Genomic DNA, 23,324 nt, shown 5'->3' with positions numbered 1-23,324 from the left:
TGGATGGGAATAACTCAACAACATAGAAATAAAGAGCACAGAGTACATCATACTATTTTAATAGTTTAATTTAAATAAATAAACTTATTGAGGAGAGACAACATAGTGGTGAAGTGACACTTCCCTAACATGTGGCAGCTAGGCCTTTCAGATTAGAACAATTACATCTGGCTCCAAAACGGAACGAGTTATCACTACCATTACTCCGAGGTGAGCTGTGAAAGAGTTTAGAGAACAATTCCGAGGCCACAGAGTTCCACAGGAAACATTTAAAAAGGAAGTGTGTGTTTGTGTTCGGCGATGACAGACACACTGATGCTAAATGCAAGTGTGAAGCAAGGCCAGCAAGTAAGAAGCGATTTAAATACCTAGTGAAAGGGAAAACTTGCATATCGTGTTTTTAAAAGCAGTGATGAACCAAAAGAGTCCTCGAGACTGCACAAGCACAACTCTTTCTCACACACACACACACACACTCTCTCTCACACACACGCACAGAGGCAGGAGGAGGGCAGCGGTGGCAGACCGGAGGTTGTATAGAGTGTGATGACCAACGGCTGAACCATTGTATGAGTGCAGTGTGTGAGACAAGTGTGAGACAAGCTGACTGATGAAAGGTGCCTGAGGGAAGAGGGGGGGGGGGGGGGGGGGACTGATATCACTAATCCTTCTAGAACATTCCATCTCGTCATCCAATCAGAACTCCAACCCAGTGGACCACAGCCCTCATGGAATCTCATAATGACCTGAATCTCTCCCCCCTCCCCCACCTCCACATCTTCTGTGGCGATCCAGTTTGAACCCTCGACACCCCCCCCCCCCCCCCCTCCACCTCCACTCCAGGCCCTCCTGTCTTACTGCTCATCCTCGCCAAACACATCATTTTGTTTACGCTTCATATTCTCAAAGTCAAAGTCAGTTCCTGTCATGCGCTTGTAGATGTCCTTGATGTCGTTGCAAGTGGTCTCAAAGTGGGTGGTGGCGTCATAAGCCCCCGAGGCAAAGATCTGCCAAGTAAACACATGAAACACGCTTCTATAATATCAAACCACCTCACTCTGTAATGTGATCAGAATGCCAACTCTAAAATGCCACGTCAAAACTGTTTCAATCTCTAAATATACCGCACATGGTTCACTGGTCACCAGGCATCTCTATTAGGTATCTTAAATACTTCATCTGTTTCATAATCTCATCAATACACCTGATCAATAGAAAGAATATCACATCTTTTCAGTGTCAGGTAAATCTACTGTCAGATCTGGTTTTGAAGCCTCTTAAAAGATGATATTGAGTAAGTGACTATACTGTGTCATTGTCCTCCAAACCCACCTGGCTTTCGGTTCCATCATCAGTAGGCTCATACAGATCACTGATGGCCACAAATCTGTAAAGACACACATGAACACACATTGCAGTATAACACTCTGCAGATAGGAAGTTACCATATAATGTTTTACCTCTTTAAAAATACTATATAGAATGTGGTTGTGACTATATGACTGTGTGTGTGTGTGTGTATGCCGGCATGCGCCTTTGTGTGTGTGTGTTTGCATGTGTGTCTGTGGGGATGCAGGAGACTGCCAGTGTCCGGGCACTGACTTCTGGTCAATAGGCTTGAGCAGGTCCAGTGCTGGCTCCACTTCAGCCTCAGGGGAGTCGGTCTCCACGGTGGTGCTGACGATGGCTATGTACTTCCCCTGAGCCGCCACGTTATGGGCGTACGAGATCATGCACACGTAGATATCTGTAAGGAGGGATTACATCGATGATCACACACACACACACACACATAAAAAGACAGACAGACACACGCGCGCGCGCACACACACACACACACACACACACACACGCACACACTATCCCTATTACTGAAGCCTATTATGTACAGTACATAAACACACATGAATACCTGAAGAAAATCAAACCACACCACTGTATCCTGTGGACATGCATACTTATAAGTGTTCTGTCCTCCACATAATGCTCTTACTTCAGGTGGTGACTGTTATTGGACACCAGTGCCTGCCCAGATACCAGAGCCCTGGCCCAGTGGTGGTCTGCCCCCTACCCACCTGAGGAGCGGTTGACCTGGTTCTGGGGGATGATGATCTGGCAGGAGTTGGCCTCGTTGGTGTTCTCGATGGGATGGCTGAGGATGCAGATGACGCGGATCACCTGGCCCACCTTCTGGACACGTTCTGGGATGTAGCTGGGGTCACAGATGAGCTGTTTGCAGCGTGCCACCTAGTGTCCACATTGAGAAGTGCAGCAGTGAAAACAGCATCACAAAAGGCCAGTTATAGTATACACCTATTGACTATACAGTGCCACCTGCAGGTGGACTGAAGTCAATACATCATCAGTACTAGGTAGGGGATTTATTACCTCTCCCTCGGACTTGACCCCCACCACGTGCCCGCCTTCCATCACAATCTCCTCCACCGGTTTGTTCAGCATGTAGGTCCCTCCATAGATTGCACTTAACCTTACCAGACACAGCAGAACACAGACACAGTCTGTGACACACTCACTTTCAAACATTACCATTGACCTGAACAATTATGAGACCACTTTTTTTACCCTATTCAAGTTACACTTAGGTCTATTACTTGCAGTTTACTACTGGTTTTGTTATAGCTATGCACTAGTTGTTTTAAAGGTGCACTATGTATCCTATTTTATGAAAGAAAAATACTTTGGAAATTAGAAAACTAATTCCAGAGACAGAGTAAAAAATAGTCTGGTGCAATGTATGCATCTTATTTCAGGTGATATCTTGAAGCCTTTGTTATTTTACAGAAGAGATCAAACCTAAGTCATGCATTCTAGAATGCACACCCATTTTATTTTCAGCAATAAAAGCTACACCCTTAGTTCTAGTAAGTTAAAAGATTGTCTACACGGTGTGTGTCTGTGCATCAGGTATGCGTATGAGTATGGTGATAAGTTGGTGTGAGCAAACCTGGCAAAGCCCTGTGGAAGTTCTCCCAGCCCGTAGAGTGGGTAGAGATAGGGACTCTTCCCATAACGAGCCAGAGACTCACTATACAATTTGATACGATTTATGGTCTCCAGGCAGGGCTGCTCAAGGTAACTGAGAGAGAGAAAGAAAGAAAGAAAGAAAGAAAAAAGAAAGAAAGATTGACTAAGATCTTCATTGTTAAAACTATAAGGTTCACCAGCTATGAACAGATAGAGTATGTAATAACATAACCGTAAAGCTAAAGTGTTGTCCAAGCATCACAGCCATACTCATCAGTTCTATAGAGAGCCAGGGCGTGTCCCGTGAAGTCCATGACATCCTGGCCCAGGTCAAACTTTTTGTACACCTCCCCCATTGTGGTGCTTTTGGGATCAACCCCTTCAAAGGTTTTGGGGTCGTTCTCATCAAAGTTGGCCACAAAGACCAGGAACTTCCGGAACCTTCTCTTCTCAAACATTCCCATAAGGTCTATGAAAAAAAAAAACAAGGAAATAAATTAAGGTTCTGTACAGAATATTAAAGCGCTTCACAAATGATACTTGAAATAGTACATCTAAATAATGATGTATGCAAACATTTGTCAACAGAGTTGATTACTTGAAGCGAGTGCCTCCGCTTCAGTTGAGGGGACTTTATAGATCTTCCCCCCCTTATACACAAAACTCCCCTCCACCACTTTGAAATCCAGATATCTGGTCACTTCTGTATAGAGCAGCATCTTGACAAGCTGGCCTGAAATAGAAGGAATAGAAGGAGAATTTGTTTCAAACAATCATGGGACCTCTAAAAAAAAAAAATCAACATTCATTCATTTTGCCTGACTGCATTGAATCAATGCTATTCTGTTCATGAAAAAGAACAAGCAAAAGGCTATAGGTCACCATTTGCCATTAGAAATTTAGGGATCAGATCCACGTTCCAATCCCTTCCTCTCCCCATAGAGTCTGGGGGGCTGTCTGGTAGGTCGAAGCGTTTGTACAGCTGGGCAAGAAGATGACAAGAGAGACAGCAGCTAAATCACAGAGACTGTATTCTTACATCAGTTTTGGAACGTTGCATCATGGCACTCTCACAATTGAACTGCTATGAAGGGATAACTGAAGAAATATATGACAACCCAAATCTGTCTAGACAAACATGATGGCCAGTGCTACATTGGACTAAGCGGTATATGCCCTCTCCTTCACACCAAGTGATAAGACAGCACAATGAGCACTTTAGACGTAGGCTACATCTTTGAAATTGTTTTAATTCTTGTTATTATCTTATTATAGTGTTGTTTTTACTGTAATGACTAATGTACTCTTATTGTTGTAGGCAAGAAGATGGGACAAGCACTGTAATTTTCATTTGTATGGATGAAATAAACTTGACTTGACTTGATCTAAAAGAAATGCTTGTGCTATTACAGCATCATAAGGAACTGTCTGAGTGAAAGTGATCAGAAGACTATCGTGGTGTGGAGTCACGTCTGGGTGTACCTCCTCCAGAGGAGTGATGGAGGAGCTCTCTCCTCCGTAGTATGGGTTTCTGTCCATGTGCAGCACCTTCTTCCCATTCACAGACATGATCCCAGAGAGGATGCACTCCTACACAACACAAGGAAGTGAAGGACATTACATCATTCATTCATTCAGAAAACACCAGCTTCAGACTATAAGAGATATTTAAAATATCCTACTTAACACATCAAAAATATGTCTATACTTGGGACAGGGGAGCAACATTTACTGTCATGGTATTTTATGTTTTCATACCACTCGTGTACGACTATATGACATATTCCAAGCCATGACCAGTCAATACTGGAACATGACATGCAACAGCCTATAGAGAGTAGCTTAAGTTTTGGGTCAAGTTTTGGTTAAGTTTTCAGAGGGGTCTAAAGACATTCCTTTTAGAGGGGTAGTTTAAGAGGGGTCTAAAGACATTCCTATTCAACATATACTTAGTTGTTTAAGCGCTTATGTGTTATGATTTGTATAATGTTGTTTTATTTTAATTGGGCTGTTAATTAATTTGACATTATTGTTTTTTATTGATATTCTCCTTAATGTAGTCTTAGCATGTCATTGTTTTTATATTATTGATTGAATGGACATTATTGTTTTATTACTGCCTTTCCCCTTTTTTTCCATTGCTTTTTATTAGGCTATTGATTGAATTGTTTTGTATTATAACTATTCTCCTTATTATATTTGACCTACATTCTAATCTGTTCCCTGTTCAATTTTAAATATTATTATGTTGTTTTGTATTTATGTGTGGCCTTGGACAAAGGCGTCTGCTAAATCCATAACCATAACCATAAGTTTTGTCTATGCCACATAAATTATTTACACGACGACCATTTTCAATTCAAGTAACAATAAATCAGCATAGCCTACCACACTAATAACACTAGCAACAACGACAAAAGCACATGTAGGCCTACTGCTCTTTTATTTACCAAGGGCTATTGGTGTTATAACTTCTGGTATTTTTCCTGGGTCTGAACATCTGGACAAAATAGCCTAACTGTTCACAAAACATCAATGAAGAAAACTGGCAGGATATTCTATACAAAGGCTACAGCCCTGTTACCTGAAGCCTTTCGTTAACATGAAACCCTGATAAGAACAACCAATTAATTTTTAATCAGGTTTACGGCCGACTTTTACCAACAAATAGCGCCTGTGTTAATACAACAGTCTTCTCGGACGCCCTGAAAAAAAGGACAGATGTGTGGTTAGGCCACCATGACGAATGATTCTGAGATCTGGGAAAATGCTGGCTCATCATGCTTGCGCATCAGTACCGACAGGCTCCTTACGACCGCTCCTCTTCTCCCGCTGCGAGAGGCCCATTCTAGGCGGCTAACCACAACATCCATAAAAGCATTCAACGACAAATATCATGACATAGCCTATCACCAAATAGTGATATCGCAAACAACACACTCACCGTAAGTCCAGTTCCTAGAACGATCACATCATATTCCTCATCCATGTTGGTTCCAGTCTCGTTTTTCTTTGCAACTTAATTCACTAAAATGTAATATCCCAAAATAAAACAAACCCTTTTGTGATGCAATCTTCTACTTTCGAGTATTAACCCCGTCTATTTTCACCGTAGGCTATAACTGCCAGGAAGCATCAATGCTTTTTATTAGGCCTTTTAAATTGATGTAACATGCATTTACTGATGGGTGTTAACAGCGGCTGCTGAGGACACCCAAAGATGGCCCGAGCCGAACAACTATTGCAATCAACGCTGATACATTCGCGCCATAAAATAGTGCACAATAAGCGCCCACAAAATCGTCCTTCTTTCCAATGACACTAGAGAGCGAACACTGTTTAAAACGTCGTAAAGACACGGGTTGTTCCTGTAAGCATACAACATGCAAATATCTGTAAAGTAAAAACAAACAACAACAACCCCAGGCATCACAAAATGTTTCCACTTTCACTGTTGACAGTGATATCATTCCGCATACAACATTGGTGATTCGGCTGTGAGACAGCAGCAGTCATACAGGTGCGGTGAGCTGAGCTGAGCGTGTTCAAGCCCGCAGATGTTACTATCGTGCGGTAGTCAGTAGAGTAGACTAGAGACAAGTTGGGTTTAAATACTTGCAATCTAACCATACAGAAGTCTGCTCTTATACATTATGGAATAACAGCACTTATATTTAAAATAAAAGGAACAATAGTTTAGAATAGTTGTAGAAAATAGTAGAAACATGCAATTCTCTCGCGTATGTCATTATATATAATCAGAACAAACAATTTTGACTTTTCGTGTCTTCCTAAACTCTATAATATTGCAAAACGAAACGCAAATTGTATATTCTGTTGGATAATGAAAGGTTTAGTCGCTGCTGCCATCATACATAACGGTTATTCACAAATGTGGTACCAATGCAGCACTAAAACAGGATAAGTGTGAACATACCCGAGACCAAGTGGATCACATGATTGTCTGCTGCTCACGTTCACGTGACACTGGTAGCGAAGATGGCGGAAGTGAACATGTTAAACAAGAGTTCTCTCAGCATGACACTTTCTCCCTTATTATTTGCCTGTTTATTAATTAGCTGCTGTTATGGGCAAGTACCACTGGTTATGTGGGCAAGCGAAGGGTAAGGAATATGCTTTAACAACGTTATATTTTGATTGGCATGTTTTACTACTAAATCAGAACGGCAGTCAGCTGCTGCTGTGGCTAAGGTGCTAGTTCGTTTTGAAGTCAGTCTTATTGTCCTTAACGATGTAGTACAGTTTTACTCTTGTTCATTTTGCCAAATTGAATAGTGTGAACGTGGGCTCTAGACTTTCATCTAATGATTTCGGGATGACCACGAGTTGTCTAACATAAGGACTGGACGTAACTAAGAGGATGATTGTACACGATTATTGCAATGACTTTTATTATATTGTTTGTGTTTTTCCTTGTAAACATTATTAAGTTCGTGTTTAGAAATACGATTGTCTATTTGTTTTGTCTATCATTCAGGAATACTCTGCCATCTCTGGACCGTCCTACTGTTGGCAAGATGATGTCCGTAGATCAAGTAAAGTCCATCTTGACGTCTGCTCTGGCCACCGCGCCGCACACTGTCCTGCTGTTTCTACAAGACAAAGTAAGTATATCTCACTCTAACTCAGACTTACTCCCACCCATCTCATCTCTAAAGTTGCTATAGGTGTTTTTATTTTTTATTTTATTCTATTCTATTCTATTTTGGTTTGGAAAATGTGTCTCACTTGGCATCTGGAACTTGTAACTCAAGCCAAGTAGTATATTTGAAGTGGAATTATACTCCAGTGGTCAGATGACCGGTTGATGTCACCTCTGTCTGTCTAGAGGGGGGGGGGGGGGGTGGTGTGGTGAGAGCTAGCTGTCATATGAATTTGAACCACCTGCTCACTTCTTCTTTCCTCTGAGCAGTCAGCTTGCATTTTGTTTCCGAACATTTATGGATCCCCAGAATTGCATCAATTACTTACGGAAATTTGGGGAAGTGAGTAAATGTGATGTGGTTTTCCCACCTTCTAGTTGAGCATGGAAGACTTCACAGTGTATGGCGGTGTGTTTGGAGACAAAGAGGACGGAGCCTTCCCCAACCTCCAGGTGAGTCAACATCACCTGAGTCTTGTCATGTGATGAGGGATGGAAAGTGTGACTGAGCAGATGTATGTTTCATTAGACTTAACTAAATGCAGGTTGAGAAGATGGCATTGGGCCTACGGTTTAAACAAATAGTTGAGAAGTGCATAAGGAACTTACATGAGCTGCAGAGTCCGACTTTACATCAGAAGTTGCTTAGCGCTCCATTAGTTTTTAGCGCCCCATTCGTTTTTAGGACAACCATTTCAGGGGCAGTGGTAGCATAGTGGCTAAGGAGCTGGGCTAACATGCTGTAGCCTAAAATGTTGTGGGTTCAATTCCTGGTTTCCACTCTTGTGCTCTTGAGCAAGGCACTTAACCCCTAATTGCTCTAAGGACATTGGCCCAGTAATATAATTGACATATCTAGTTGCTTTGGATAAAAGTGTCTGCTAAATGAATAAATGTAAATGTAATGTATGTATATGTATATATATATATATATATATGTGTGTGTTTTTAATCAGGCATGCTTGAAGGTAGCCTCCTCCCCACTGGTCTTGCCCAGTTTAGCCAGGGGTGTGGCTGCAGAGGTGCCTGCTCTGCTGCAGGATTCTCTAGGCACCTCGCCACTCTACACTGACCTCTCCAGCCTGGCCCAACAGAGCCTGGCCAGTGGCCCCGCCCTGCTGGTCATCGGTCTGCCTTACAGCTCAGGGTAATGTGTGTGTGTGTGTGTGTGTGTGTGTGTGTAAATCATTTAAACAACAGGGAGTTTTGCCCACAAACACCATGTGGCATGTAGATCTGAAATTATGCATGTTTCCATACTACAGGCCCCAGACAAAGAAGGTCCTTCATCAGAATGGTGAGTGTCTACTGTCCCTTGCTATTCCTTATGAGTGTCACAGTAAAGTCATTGTTGTTGCCAATGAATTGTCTAATTGTGGTCTGTCCTGTGTTTGCCCAGATGAGATTATAGGGAAAGTGCTGCAGATCATGAAGACAAAAAATGTGCCATACACAGCCATCTACACCGGCCTCCAGCCCTCCTGGGTAGGTAAACATAGCAGCCTTCACCTCAGACCGACAGCAAGTACGCTGACACTGCTGCCATCATTAGTATCCTAACCGCACCAGTTGCGGTCTCTTCTTAAGAAATATGTACACATGTAGTTTATGTTGTTTGGCAGACCCTTTTGTCCAAAGCGATGTACAGTATTATGTTTATGACAACACGCTTTCTACTAGCCTTCCTCTGCATACCCATATCTCTTTGGTCTATTCATATTCTCATATTATTCTTTCCATTGTCACACCTCTCCTCTCCTCTCCTCTCCTCTCCCCCCTCTGACTCCCCAGGTGATTGAGGATACCTCTGTGATCATTGAGCCACTGGTGAGCCGCTCCTTGCTCCAGTCCCCAGAGCCTGGAGTGAAGCCCCCGGTGGTGTTCAACGGCACTCAGGGCCCCTGCATTCTGCTGTGGGCAGACAGCCTGAACGTCAGCTTCTCGCGGGCCAGCGACTCCCAGTGGATCACTGTGGATTTGGCTCCCCTCACCTTCACTCCTGCGGTGTCTCTGACTGGATCCTCGTGCAGTGATAACTCATCAGTGTGAGGCCCGAACGCTAGTTTGCTTCAATTCAGAAATCGGGGGCATTTATGTCATGTACTTGAGAGTGTCTGGTTTCCATAGGTTTTGAAGTAGTAATAATATAGTAGTGTGGTGCATGCATTCCCACAGTATTTATTGGGGTTCTTGGTATTGATTCAAAAGTATTGATCCTACAATGGGAAACCATTTTTACCCTGGCTTTGTTGAAATTGAGTTGTTGTCTCGTCTCCTCCGTCATATGTAAATCTTGGACTTTAAAAATGACCACTAAGAAAACAGGCAAATCTGAACAAAGACAGACTGTGACACAAATATAGACTGTGATGCAAACCATCACACTTTGAGCTGGGGATTCAGGAAGAAGTAGCTGGAACCTATTGTGAACTGGCTTTGGCTGTAAGGCAGCCAATCAGCTTAAAGCCCACTTAACTATTCATGTGGGTGCCACATAACCATGAGGGGGCGCTAGATATCTGCTAAAATGGGCCGTTTTATTCTCGAAAACCTCATAGGGTTGTAAATGGGCTTGTAAAATAGCATCTAAGCATGCTTTTGACAGAACAAAATAGTATACTTTCTATGTTAACTTTAGGGAACAAAGGTAAAATACTCATTCATCCATTCTTTGTCCTCTTTAAAGCATCAGCATTAGAAAGCAAATTTCTGACATGCTGTCAGATTATGGTATTCATTGTGGCAGTATTTCCGTACAGTGAAAAATGTCTTGTGTACAATTCAACATCTTCATTGGAAATGTCTTTGATGAGGTCTATGGGTTGTGGGTCAACTTCAGACAGCTGTGTGATGTTTATGTTTTTGTCTGTTTCAGCCTTGTACTCAACTACAACAACGTGCTCGGCTTCACCACCTTTACACTGACGTGAGTCCTGCATTACAAGGGTGCATGTGTGTATGGCACTTCTGGGTGCATGTGTATGGCACAATATTCTGCACTTCTACAGAATTCTGGTTATCTTTAACATGTACTTCCTGTGTTTTTTGCAGATTTGTCATGACAAAGCGTTACTTCCCTGTATCGGCGCGGAACTGGACACTGGTGGAACAGGTCAGGCTGGGCTACGACGGGGGCCAGACGGCCACCTTTAACGGCAGCAGGGGCATCTACTCACCGGCCGAGTATTCCTTCCACTGCCAGATGGTCAGCAGCAACCGTGACCCACTGTTGGTACCCCACAATTCAACGGTCGCCGAGATGTGGCGCGTCCAGTTCACCGACTTCCAGGTAGAGTTGGAGTGGAGCACCACTGGATCAGCACACTCTGACCTATGCACACACACACACACACACACACACACACACACACACACACACACACACACACACACACTAACCTACACTCAATGCATTGATACTAATACACATGCATATATCCTTATCAGTATACACTGTTGAAATTGCACAATTACACAGACACACACAGACACAGACACATGCAGACAGGTAGTAAAATTATGTCCTGCACATGTAAGGCATCACATGACATCACATCACAAGCCAGTATGCACTGACACTAACAGACAAGCATAAATCCCTATAAGCAAACACTGGCAAAGTTTAATTGTTTTCACACATACAAACCCACACACACCCCTAGACAGTAAGTTCCAAGTTTATTGTCATGTGTAGTAAGAATACAATGAAATACTTTTACTCTGCCTCTCTCTGCCTTACAGTACATAAAAGACATACCCTCTCAAGTACCAACATAGAGAGACACAACACAACATTCAATAATACAGTTCAATAATGCAATAAAATAGTTAATATTTAAATGTCATTCCTCATTTTTATAATTTTCCTTGGGTAAAAGCTTCTGCTAAATTAAATGTAAATGTAAATATTCTAAAATGCTGTTTGCTTTAGATCCAAGGCTTCAACGTCACGGGGAACTTCTCCTACGCCAGTGACTGCGCGGGCTTCTTCACGCCAGGCATCTGGATGGGTCTGCTGACCTCTCTGCTGATGGTTCTCATCCTCACCTACGGCCTGCACATGATCATGCAGCTGCGCACCATGGACCGCTTCCAGGACCCCAAGGGGCCCAGCATCTCCGTGCCCCTCAGCGAGTGAGCGTGTGGCGGTGGTGCTGCTCTGGCTCTCCCCTCCCCTCGTCCCCTTCTCCCTTTGCTCTGTTTTAAGTGTCTCCTAGACTTCTCTCTCGAAGGGCCCTTTCATAGGCTGTTCAAAAGCTACATGGATGCCAACGTGTCATCCAGATGTTTGTGACGTGTCTTAAATGCAAGTGCCGTTTCACACATTTTTGATAGGGCCGCGTAGTCCATGTGCCTTGTGTAGGCTGCGGAAGGGCCTGTAAACACCTTTGTGAGCCTTGTGGATACAACTGTGTCCGGATAGTTTGTGTAGACTATGAAATGGCCCTTGTTGTTGTTGTTGTTCTTCTTCTTCTTCTTCTTCTTCTTCTTCTTCTCTCTTGATTATTGGGTTCACTCTGGATCTGTCTTTCTCTATGTGAATGTTCTTTTGCCACATGCTGTAAACTGGTATGAGGACAGTTGGAACCCAATGTTACAGTGTCCACCTGTGGATCATTTCATTCCTAGACCCCAAACTCGATACTCCTTCCTTCCTCCACCAGATTGATATTTAATTAATGTCTTTGTGTGTGTGAGAGAGAGAATGGCTATAATTTTAGTTTTTTTAGTGTGTATGTACCCAGTGTAAAGTCTGTGATATCATGTCAAAATGCACTGTCAGAATATTTAATTTATACGTATGAAGATGAGATATGCAGCCTGTTGCCTGTGCCTGTCGTCAGTCTGACCCCTTCTGAGTGGGCAGCTCTTTCTGTTTCCCTGGTAACCCTTACTCAGAATTTTTTTTTTGTTCTGTTGTGTCCACTTTTCCACCTCGAGTGCCTGCAGGTCCGCCTGTTCGTCTTACCCCCATATTTATGTCACAAGTGCATTCAGCTTTACATTGTTCTGCTTTGCCACCTGTTTTACTGATGGCCTGCCTTATCTCCTTACTGAGTGCCAAATTAGATTCACTGTGTACGACTATATAGGCATTGAGGTGACCTCACAAGCATTCGTGATGTCAGCTAATAGCTGAATCAATCAATGATGAGTCAAAGCATCTCAGCTGCTTTAGGAGATGCTCCACTACCAGTAGTTTTATATGAATCCTGTGGAACGGTTTCACTGTTGTGAATGTGGGCTGATGGCTAAGATATTTTTCAGGTGCCAAATCCTTCCCTGGAAGCTGTGCAATGTAACCCCATGGTAGGCCAAGTGAGGGTTGTGCCTTTATAGAGTAAACCACGTGCCTGTCTGACACTTGTACTGTGCGTTTTTTGGTCTTTGTCATTCGGAAAAACTTGCCAACTCCATTGTTTTGTGGGCCTGATTTAGCTTGAGAGTAAAAATATACGTGTACACATTTAAATTCTCTGTAGTTGAGAAGGATCAGCAGTGCCTTAGATTTGTTAGATCCACATATACTGTACCTCTGGCAGCGTACCAAATATTAAGTGGACTTATCAGGCTAGATTGATCTTGTTTCACAGTCCACTGCCTATAGATTTGTGAATGGCAATGCACACATACCTGATTGCAGTAGCGGAGTAGTGATTGGGAGAATTCCCAGCCTGCCGGGTTGATAACTGTGATCTTAAAAAGGGCATGATATCGCTCTTTGAGTAAGTTCTTTGCTGCGCCCACCAGCAGCCTGGACTGTGTGATCACAGCCCCTCACTCTCACTCCCCACAGCCCTGGTAATAACGAGGTCATAACTTGAAATGCAGGTTATGAGATAACGTAAGAGATGGGTACAAACTACTGAAGATTTAAATTGAAATAACCCCTACCCTCCCATTGGGAACTTGAATTCTCCTGGTAATATTTAGTGCTCCACTCCGCCCCTTGCACATACCTGATTATGTGTGTAATTTATAATGTCTCTTCCACTGGCTTAACCCAAGCTCTGGAACAGGCCTTTGTGACTGACAACAGCTGTGATTGTACCAATATTACATCTCAAATACAGAAGGCACAAACATCATTCCAGTTTGTTCATTAGGACTACTAGAGCTAATAAAGTGCATTTGATGTTTTTTGAAAACGTTTTTCCATGTCACATTGATTGTAGTGTCATATGAACAGAATCACCAGATGTATATTGACATAATAGGGACAACTACGGTTAAGTTACATACCTGTAAGACTAGGACAGACTTACTCTGAAGTCATTATAGGAAATGCCCTCTTGAATGCCCTGTACCACTATAAATGCTGGCATCAGTACGATCTTTTGAAATCTATGAAGTCACAACGCTGTAGATAAGATTTGACTGAACAGATAATGAGTGGTTGTTTTTTGAAAGCAGTGCTTTTATTAGTCATTTTACAAGTGGTCAGGTGAGCACAACAATACTGTTCCTTCATATGGCACTATATACTGTAACAATTATTTATCTATTTTAAAAAACAACATTTTTCCAACTCAGAAACCCAAACTTAATGTAAGTGTAAAATGAAAATCTAAAATGTGATAAAACTGTGTTTGAGCCCTGCCCTTTCCAATAAATAATCATTTAATCAAGAATTTAACAATTAAAATGAACAATTTAAGTTTAAGTTAAACATTTAAAGACAATCCATATAAATTTCAACAAAAGCATTTCATTCTTACACCCCCCCCCCCCTACCCTTTTCAATAAATTATCATTATTTCACCAATAATTTAAACAATTAAAACTAAACGTTTAACTTAAAACGTTTTACTTAAATTGTATGTTAAAGACAATCCATATAAAATTTCAACAAAGGCATTTCACATTCTTACATTTTACATTCTTACATTTTACATTTTACACATACCACCACCCCCACCCAAAGGCACAGTATCTGATAGACAGGACCTCAGTGCAATTCAGTATTTAAAGGTAATTTATCTAAGAATCAAGCAGAGTTCAGACAGAGCCATCTCTCAGAAGCTCAAAGCTGGCAATACTTGAAGCAAGGGCGGTCCTGGAGTCCATTCTCACACAGAGCCAGGAAACACACCAATCATCTCTTTCCTCTCAACTCCATAGTAGGAACAGGCTTACTGGATCAGAGAGAATAGACCATTTTGAACTGAAAGGAAATGCAAGAGGGACAGAATGTTAGTTACACAAATATAGACTGAGTCTGAGGACCAACATGTCTGTATACAAGCTGTCCATCTAAGAACAGTGCACAGTCTACTGTGTAATACATGCGTCTGTATGGTTGGAAGAGTAACCCAGAGGCGTTCACTTGAATTCCAGAGAAAACAGACTGAAATCAGTTCATGTAGACTGTTTATCATGTCAACTTCAGCTCTGATAATAAAATGGCTGGTTGGAAGTGGATTTGGCAGCCTGCTGCAGTTTCATGACGTTCAGACATTTCATGAGGAAGGTCATAAGAGCTTTATTAAGGCTATCAGTACTGCTTTACAGTGGGAAGGAGACTGGATTCTGTATACTCAGCTTGTTCTTTCCTTTAGCCTAAACACCTCGCAATTCTCTATGCAGGAAAAACTCTGCTAAACCTACCATATTCTAGCCTAGAAATCTAGACGCACCCTAGCGGCAGCAAATGTGATGTGGGTCTGGCTCGTCAGGCTAACCGTATTGCACAGTAACATTAAAAACACCTCAATGTTGAATGAATGGACATGCCTTAAAACATTTTAAGCACTTATCTAAGACTTGAGAGGCTTTGTGAGATAAGACTGTTTCAAAGCTAACACTATATACACAGTGTTCAGTAACTGTGCAAAAGCAACCAGATCCAGTTTCAGATCTCAAGATAGTGTAATCCTTTATGGCAAAATACCAATGCAACCCTGCCTGTATGCGTGTTGAAACTCTAAGCAGGACGAGTGGTGATTTAGTAACAGAGTGAGCTCAGTAGCTACCCCCCACTCATGGAGACCAGGAAACGACAACCTCACTAGGAAATGACAACCTCACACAGACAAATGAAACCAGGCCAACCTACCAAACCAAACAACCAAAAATACCTGCTCAGGCAAACGTTCCACAGAAACTTAAGTTGTGCAACGTCAATTGCTGAATGATACTAAGAGCATTTTCCATGTAGCCATTGTTGTTGGTTGCACAATGACACTTCCGAGGAGAGATAACCCCACTGTCAACTTAAGAAAGGCCATCGTTGACCATCACCATAGAAATATGTGCACTAAGCACTTCTGCGGATACACAGGAGCACAAGCAAAAAGAAAGTGCCTAATCTATACAGCAAAGAGTCCTGTAAACCAGCATGTCTAGTACAAGCCTGTGTATAGGCTTGTTGATATAGGCAGATACAAATGGAGATTTGTGCAACTCTGTAGTGTCAATTGGCTTATGGTGTGAGACCTGCCATGCAGTTTCTATAACAACAGAAACATAGAACTGCTCAAAAGGAAAGAGTTGAAATGGTGTCAAGAACCTGGTTCCCTGCCTTTAGACTCAAAAGCAAGATCTTTCTTTCATTAATGAGAATAATAGTATGTCCATCTGAAACAAACATATTTATGTAGATTAAAACTAGAGGTGCATGTGAGATCATATTGTGTGTTACATGTTACAAGTAAAAGTCCGCTGCTCAGTGTGTTGCTTATTTGGTGGTCACACCTACTGTGGGACATGGTATGTCGTTACTCTCTGCTAGAGTAGGTGAAACTGGGATTGGTTTGAATGCTCAGACAGCATTAGCCATACTTATTACTAATCATTTAAGTTTACATTATTTAGCATACTAACCTTTTAAGTTGACCTTAATTTACTATACTCAATGCTAACTATTTAAGTTTACTTTATTTAGTACACTTAATAATAACCACAAGCCACAAGTCCACTTACCAGCAACTCCCACCACTACTGCCAACACAATCCACAGAGAGTCTGAGGACAGAGAGGGAGAGATTCATCATCAGTTCACCCGTTCTCAAGACAGGACTATCCTTACCCAACAGAATATAGTAGAGACATTTATACCTAAACAAACAACAAAAAGATGATGCTGAATGACAACTTACTATGGACATGATGAGTTGACCCTGCTCCGTTTTCCCCAGCTTTTCCGTGAGAAAGGAACACATGTACACAGGTTAGAATGCTGTTCTACAAGGAACATATCTTAAGGCCCTCTGTGTTGAACTGAACATGAACAATATCAAATAATCCAATATGAGAAATATCAGATAAAATGTAGGATGCAAAACTATCTAGTTCCCTGTACAATCTGACAAGCATTCACACATTTTGGATGAGCTAAGCGTGAGCATGCATGTGAGGGCAGAGGCTTGACATGAGATGTGTGCCAGCTTCCCCTGCTCTGCTAATGCAATCAAATTAAGTGTTAGAGGAGTTGGGGCTCTTAGCCGGGTGCAAAAAAGCAAGCAAAAGAAATCCAGGGAAATGTATAATGTTAGTAGGTGGAGGGCCCACTACACGAGTCATAGCCAAACCAAATGCCTTAATTTCCAGGAAGACAAGACAATGGACACCAAATTACTCACAATATCGTCACCGTTCTAGCAACTTAATGTATTGTACAACCGCCCTGGCACTCCCCAGTTGAAAATGGAGTCCATGACTCAGTTTGGCAAAGGTGTTGAGACTGACTTGAGCTCAATAGCCAATCAAATTACACCCTCCCCTGCTTTGTGCTGATTAGCGTTTATGACTCCATCTGGACGACTGGTTGAAGTTTGCCTTTATTCAGAATTTTGAACATTAAAAAAATCTTTTAAATTTCTTTTCTTTTTTACCTATACCAGAGTTATACCAATGACTTTGTAATGAGGAGACAACACTCAAAGAATCCTCCATAGAAATGTATGAGGTTAGTTCGTAATGGCAATATGGCAGTTATCTACACAACTGGGGGGGCACGTATACCTCCACGTTCAGTTGAATAGGAAAGAACATTACCAAGATGACCGTCGAGTGGGGGACTTTGGTTATAAGGACTTTGCCTATGCCCTATACCCATACCAATCAGTTTTAGGTTCTATAGTCAGTAGGCCTATAGCTGCACAACTGATGACAACCGACAACGCAAATGTGTATGATATCCTCCCACAGAAATGATAAGCAAAATTACCTGGAGTCCACACGTAATAAAACAAATGAACAGCTAAATCAATTGTCTGCTTCTTAGCCTGCCACAGACATGAAAACACCGATACCCTACACATGCACATCAGGCTTGGCTCTTTCTCAGCTGTTGGACATGCCCGCCATGAGTCTCTCAAACGTTTACTATTCAGAATCTGTAGGCTACACTGACAGCTGACAAAGCTGAGGACAGTACCTTCAGGTTTGGTGGATGCATTTGCTGAAGTTCTTGGGGTAGTTTTAGCAGGAGAGGATTGGCTCTCTACAAAAGTATAACATGCCATTAAAGTTTTTTAGGACTACAGGACACAAAAGACAGTCATAATACCTGACTAGTCCAAGTAGCAATGGTCAGGGTCAGGTATGATTGCTGTCTTCTATATCCACTTTGGCATTAGAAACCAGATACGAAGCCTGCCTGCCTGTCTCTGTATGAACCAAATATATATCAAATCAAGTCAAAAATCAAACATATTTGGGGTAAATCATTGCTGCTCTATTTGAGTTGATTAGTATCATTCTGATGATAATCTGAGTACATCTGATTGAAGAGCAGGATATTGTCTCAATCACTAGGCTTCTGCTGGAAATCTGGACCAAGCAGGCCACAATAACGGCTATCAATCACGAATCAAGTGTCCTACAGACACACCAGTTGATTGGCATTAGGGGGGGACTGTCCAGCAGAACTAGTCCAATGTCCCTCATGCTTATGAAAGTGGCAACCTGCGGGCGGCACTGGCAGCCGTATAGTACCTTTAGGTGTGGTGGTTTCCTTCACTGTCATTCGTGGGGTAGTGGTGGTAGGAAGTGCTATAAAAGTATATAAAATGTCATAAATATCTTGCGTAATTCCACAACAGTAATCCTATCATCACAGCACTCTGCTTCCACAGAACTGAGGCAGCGGTCCAGGGCCTCACCCTCAGGAAGGTGACAGGAGAGCACATGATTCCAAAGGGCAGAGACAATAAACACAACTGGATTTAACTTCAATAACAGGCCAGTCGGACACCGGAACAGAGAGGAGCACAGTGATCAAAGGCTCATCACACACCAAAAAACATTTTTTAAAAATGATAAATGAAACCTAAAACACAGTGATAGTTTTGAAATCTTCAAAAAGAGTCAAGACTCATCTGTTTACCTTGTTTTAAACTACTTAATTTTCCTCACAAAGTTAGATGTTTATAGTTATTGTTCTATTTAGTATATCTTTTTTTTTTTTTTTTTTTTATTTACACCATATGACTTTATTATAAACAGTTAATTTTATGTTGATGTAATGTTTGTCAAACTTTGACAAAAGCATCCAAGAACCATAAACATAAAACCCTTAGTCCTACAGATGGATGCCCATCTACTTGATGAATAAAGGAGTTAAACAAAGATAGGAAAGAGAAGGGAATGGCAAGAGTGAGAAGTGGTGGCATGAATCATGCATAGCCAAGTGTGACACACAATCAAGAAAACTGAATTTGCACAACAGGTTGGACATTGCACATAGCTTACCTTCACATCTTGGAATTGCTGGAGACCAACCATTCTCCCCACAGACTATTCTGGCTTCACCAACCATCTTGAACAGTTTATGGCACTCGTACTCAAGGGTAGCCCCTTTGCCATAGGGACCGCTAGTTCCAAAAATACGTCTGGCATTTGATATGTTTGGCTTCGGGCAATCCACCACTGTGGGAGAGACACACTGCGTTATCAGTTATACAGTTCCAGACCATAATTTTGACGAGCATGTAAGCTTTGCATGCTCATGGATACTCTGTGCCCGGATGTAGATTTGTTGGCCATGACCCCAAAGTTAAAAAACCATGCCCATGTCAGAATATTTGACCGCTTAGTTAAAATATTCTGCATCATTACATTTCAACTATAATTCTAACATCACATAATTTTTGTTTAAAATACTGTATGTCGTGTGTACATACTGAAGAGAGATTTGAGTTTTAGGTCCACATGTTTTGGTTGAATAGGCTGCATTTGCCACATCTAGGGAGAGCTAACTGCTGCATATCTGCATCAATGATCCACAAAAATATTGACCCAAGAACAGTCACATAACACCAAGACAAACATGGAACCGCATGGTAGATTTGACATAAAAGGGTTTAAAATGACATACAGCCATAGGTGTCTAATACTTGACTTGACTAAAACTCTGGGTGAGGTCTGCTCGGCAGATGAGGGGTTAATTTGAACACACTCTGATTACTACTCTTCAGATGGTAAGTTTCCACTATTGCACCCATCTAAAAAAATGACAATAGAATTGTTTTAAGTAATCTGTCTTGACCGTGTCTGCACTATTTGATGCTTAAGGACAGAAGACACTGTCTGATTGTCCTCCGATAAAAATCCTTCAGACAGGGAGCATGTTGACACAAAACAGCTCCCCACAGTGACCCATTTTATTTCTCATTTGACTAATTCCAGCCACAGGCACAATCAAGTCTATAATTGCACATCAAAGTACACCAAGTTAAGGGCTGTCTGCAACAGGAATGATAACTATGAATATATATAATATAATATAATATAATATATTATAATATAATATACTATATTATATATTATAATATAATTTAAAAAATAATGATAAAAGCATCCACACCTACTAGCAATAAGTCTTCTCCTCCAAACAATATTATTCTTAATGTTGCAATTGTTATCATTTATGTGTGGATGTAGTCATTCATATTAGCTAGAATTATACTTTTTGACGTTATTATAGTCATCGTTCTTAGTGTAAACGACCCATGACAGTCCTGTTAGCACTTGTTTACAAAACAACTTCAGTTAAGCTAGCCTCCCAACCCCAACAGCACAAGTAGTATCACACTTGGCTAATTCTGACTGAAAAAAATTATGGAGCACGAATGGCAAATGCAGTGTCCTACTTTTTATGCATTACGAGAACAGTGATATGGGGTACAAATACCTAGCAGAACTAAAAGTAAAGCTAGATATAAAGCTAGTGACAAAACATACATTTGCATCTGGGAGCTGCAGTCCATGTTCCATTCTGAGAGCAGTGTGTTTCAGGATTTCCAAATCGGTCGTACCCCTTATCGCAGACGTAGTGCACCACATCTCCAAACTTATACTCATCTGAGGTGGACTCAAGTTGACCATGGTCAATCTTTGGAGGAGAATCGCATTTCACCACTGAAGGGAGAGACAAAGTAGCTCAGAGGAGAGAAGAAAAGACTTGCAGAAAAGCTGCAACAGCACCACAATGGGGAAGAGGAGTGCCACCCCACTGGAAAAAAAAGGGCTTTCATACCTTCACAAACAGCCTCACGTCCACTCCATGTCGCATCTGCCAAGCATGTTCTCTGGCCTTCTCCCACCAAGTAGTGCCTTTAGAGTAAGCCACAAACACAACATATATGATTGACATATGATTGATATAAAAACATGTTGAAGGGCTCGAATACACTCATTACACACATTAATGTGCACAAGTGCATACTGTACACAACACAATGTGCACGTGCACACGCACGCACACACACACACACTGTTTCTAAAAGACTGCCATTAGCAAGAAAAAAAACTTCTATTTACATTTTCAATGTGGGGGACAACTAAATGCAACATTTACTTCCTTCTGCCTGCTCCCTTCCTCTTCCACCAAATACAAACATCAAAACGGAAGAAATCTGAGAGCTCGGAAATAATACAATGTAGTGAACATTCAAACAGGCACGCACACAACCACCATCACGCATACTGAACTTCAAAATAAAGACCGCACTCACCCCACATTGCAGATGGCTGTGACAACTGCACCAAAGTCAACTCCCTCAGGCATGTTATATACACCATTTTTCACTTCCCCTGGGTTTCCACAGGTCTTTTCTGGAAAATGTCCATAAACACAAAATCATAAAGCAATTATGAACTGAATTTCAGGAATTTCCTGCTCATTTCAAGTTCCTGGTCAATTTAGAGGTATTTTCAATCAGTTTGTAAAAACACACTAAGGGTCATTCTGAAATTATGGACCTTGTAGTCAGCCTTTCATGCATTTTTTAAGAGTCTAGAAATTAGCACTTAACTGTCTTTTCTTTTTTTCAATTTCATTGCCAGGTCGCCAATATTAAGGCTTCCTGTCAACAGGTAACTTCAAATGTTTATTAAGCTGGCATTAACACGTCGCGATGTGACTTTACTTTTACAGGTGAAATCCTTTGGGTTTGGGTTCCACTGGCCGCCCTGACACACCACCGATCGCGACCCTGATGCTGGCTGGTACCCAGGAAAACAACTGAATCTTACAGAAGAATTTTCTGGAAAACTGATTAGCGAGCTGTGATCCTCATGTAAAACAGCATTTTCACTGGGGACTGGCTTTGTACATTGTCCTGTAGCAAAATAAGAAGGGGGGGGCAAACTGGCCGGTCATGTAGATAATGGTTGGACGTTCTTTAACATCCAAATGAACAGTTTTACATTTTGTAATAAAATTTGTCTAAAAAAAATAATGGACAAAACCAATCGTTAGTGACATACGTCTGATAAACTCATATTTAACAATATAGAATTCCAAGATACCGAACATGGATCGTACCTTGTATTTGCAGGGACAAAAGGCATACAATCCCCACACATCTCCAGATTTTAATGAGCAACATTGCACTTTTGTCCTCACTTCTCCACATGCTAGTCGAAATAACAATAAAAAGAAAACGTAACAGTTAACGCAGTGATGAACCTGCCGTCTTCTTGAGTCTACATGAAGCTGACCAAGACATCCAGTGTCACCAATGTGTTACAACACGTTACAGATTATTTAGAGATCAGTGGTCACGTAGCTAGATTCTATGATGTTAGCTAAAAACATCAGACATAGCTAGCCTAATCCTCACAGCCAAGGCCAAACTGCCGACTAGCAACACCAACAAAGACGATGGCCATGGGTTGAATACAGGGAACAGTAGCCCAATGTATTCCCAAAAGGCTCCAAATTGGCTAATTTAACCTACTAACAGGCTAACTGCATTCTTATCTTTAAGCCTGCGGGCAACTTAGAAAGATAAATCAATGACAGCTTGCTACGCTGCGTAATATTTAGCTCGTTTAGGCATCACGACAGCTAAATACAGTAACCATGCAAACGTTTTTCCCAATTTAAATCTTACCTTCCCCTTCCAAGTCGTCAAAAAATGTACACAAGGGATATGGAGACGAGGCAGCTTCAAGACTGAAGCAGAGACTGAAGTAAATCATCTAACCGCGTGTCATTGTCCGTCCAACCATGCCACGCCCCTGCAGGGATGACGCTCTTTTCACTGTGCTGATGATCATTTATTTTAGCAGACGTTTTTTTTCCCCAAAACACAAAAAGCTACACAAAAATACAATATATATGGACAACATAAGTATCCTACGTGATATTACATATTGTTACATAGGTTGTTACATAGTTATAGGTAAAGCCTACTCAACATAATTAGGTTTTGTCCAAAATGTCTTT

The 23,324-nt window shown here is 41.6% G+C and overlaps 3 protein-coding genes across 8 annotated transcripts; 1 reads left to right on the top strand and 2 right to left on the bottom strand.

Annotated features, from left to right (window-relative positions):
* Positions 1 to 52: 52 nt before the first annotated feature.
* Positions 53 to 6,871, bottom strand: gdi1 (GDP dissociation inhibitor 1). The gene is made up of 11 exons (XM_042098593.1): positions 5,930 to 6,871; positions 4,468 to 4,575; positions 3,868 to 3,967; positions 3,584 to 3,718; positions 3,256 to 3,454; positions 2,966 to 3,097; positions 2,389 to 2,488; positions 2,076 to 2,247; positions 1,603 to 1,747; positions 1,333 to 1,387; positions 53 to 1,007 (listed from the first exon to the last, which is right to left on the bottom strand). The coding sequence occupies exons 1-11, from the start codon at positions 5,972 to 5,974 to the stop codon at positions 855 to 857; spliced, it is 1,344 nt and encodes a 447-aa protein (XP_041954527.1). The 5' UTR covers positions 5,975 to 6,871; the 3' UTR covers positions 53 to 854.
* Positions 6,872 to 6,950: 79 nt separating this feature from the next.
* Positions 6,951 to 13,797, top strand: atp6ap1b (ATPase H+ transporting accessory protein 1b). Its single transcript, XM_042098591.1, has 10 exons — positions 6,951 to 7,109; positions 7,484 to 7,610; positions 8,027 to 8,101; positions 8,605 to 8,795; positions 8,914 to 8,945; positions 9,048 to 9,133; positions 9,440 to 9,693; positions 10,524 to 10,574; positions 10,700 to 10,937; positions 11,580 to 13,797. Exons 1-10 carry the CDS (start codon positions 6,985 to 6,987, stop codon positions 11,784 to 11,786), a joined length of 1,386 nt encoding a protein of 461 aa, XP_041954525.1. The 5' UTR covers positions 6,951 to 6,984; the 3' UTR covers positions 11,787 to 13,797.
* A 248-nt stretch (positions 13,798 to 14,045) lies between these two features.
* LOC121713721 (membrane cofactor protein-like) lies at positions 14,046 to 23,136 on the bottom strand. Of its 6 annotated transcripts, none has more exons than XR_006032930.1 (12): positions 22,990 to 23,136; positions 22,419 to 22,510; positions 22,021 to 22,212; positions 21,607 to 21,706; positions 21,129 to 21,205; positions 20,834 to 21,010; positions 19,343 to 19,519; positions 18,587 to 18,643; positions 18,159 to 18,258; positions 16,747 to 16,785; positions 16,571 to 16,612; positions 14,046 to 14,813 (listed from the first exon to the last, which is right to left on the bottom strand). XR_006032930.1 is itself a non-coding variant. In XM_042098595.1 (12 exons), the coding sequence occupies exons 2-12, from the start codon at positions 22,507 to 22,509 to the stop codon at positions 14,782 to 14,784; spliced, it is 1,050 nt and encodes a 349-aa protein (XP_041954529.1). In that variant the 5' UTR covers position 22,510; positions 22,990 to 23,136; the 3' UTR covers positions 14,046 to 14,781. The 6 variants fall into 6 exon arrangements, 5 of the variants coding, with proteins under 5 accessions (XP_041954529.1, XP_041954530.1, XP_041954531.1 ...); XM_042098595.1 differs by lacking the exon at positions 18,159 to 18,258 and adding an exon at positions 18,027 to 18,092; XM_042098596.1 differs by lacking the exon at positions 18,159 to 18,258 and adding an exon at positions 18,027 to 18,092 and having other exon boundaries at positions 22,419 to 22,516; positions 22,991 to 23,104.
* Positions 23,137 to 23,324: the final 188 nt, after the last annotated feature.

This window comes from Alosa sapidissima, chromosome 7 (assembly GCF_018492685.1).
Source record: "Alosa sapidissima isolate fAloSap1 chromosome 7, fAloSap1.pri, whole genome shotgun sequence".
NCBI lineage: Eukaryota > Metazoa > Chordata > Actinopteri > Clupeiformes > Clupeidae > Alosa > Alosa sapidissima.
Note: the sequence above shows the minus strand (reverse complement) of the source record. Positions and strands in the feature narration are given on the sequence as shown.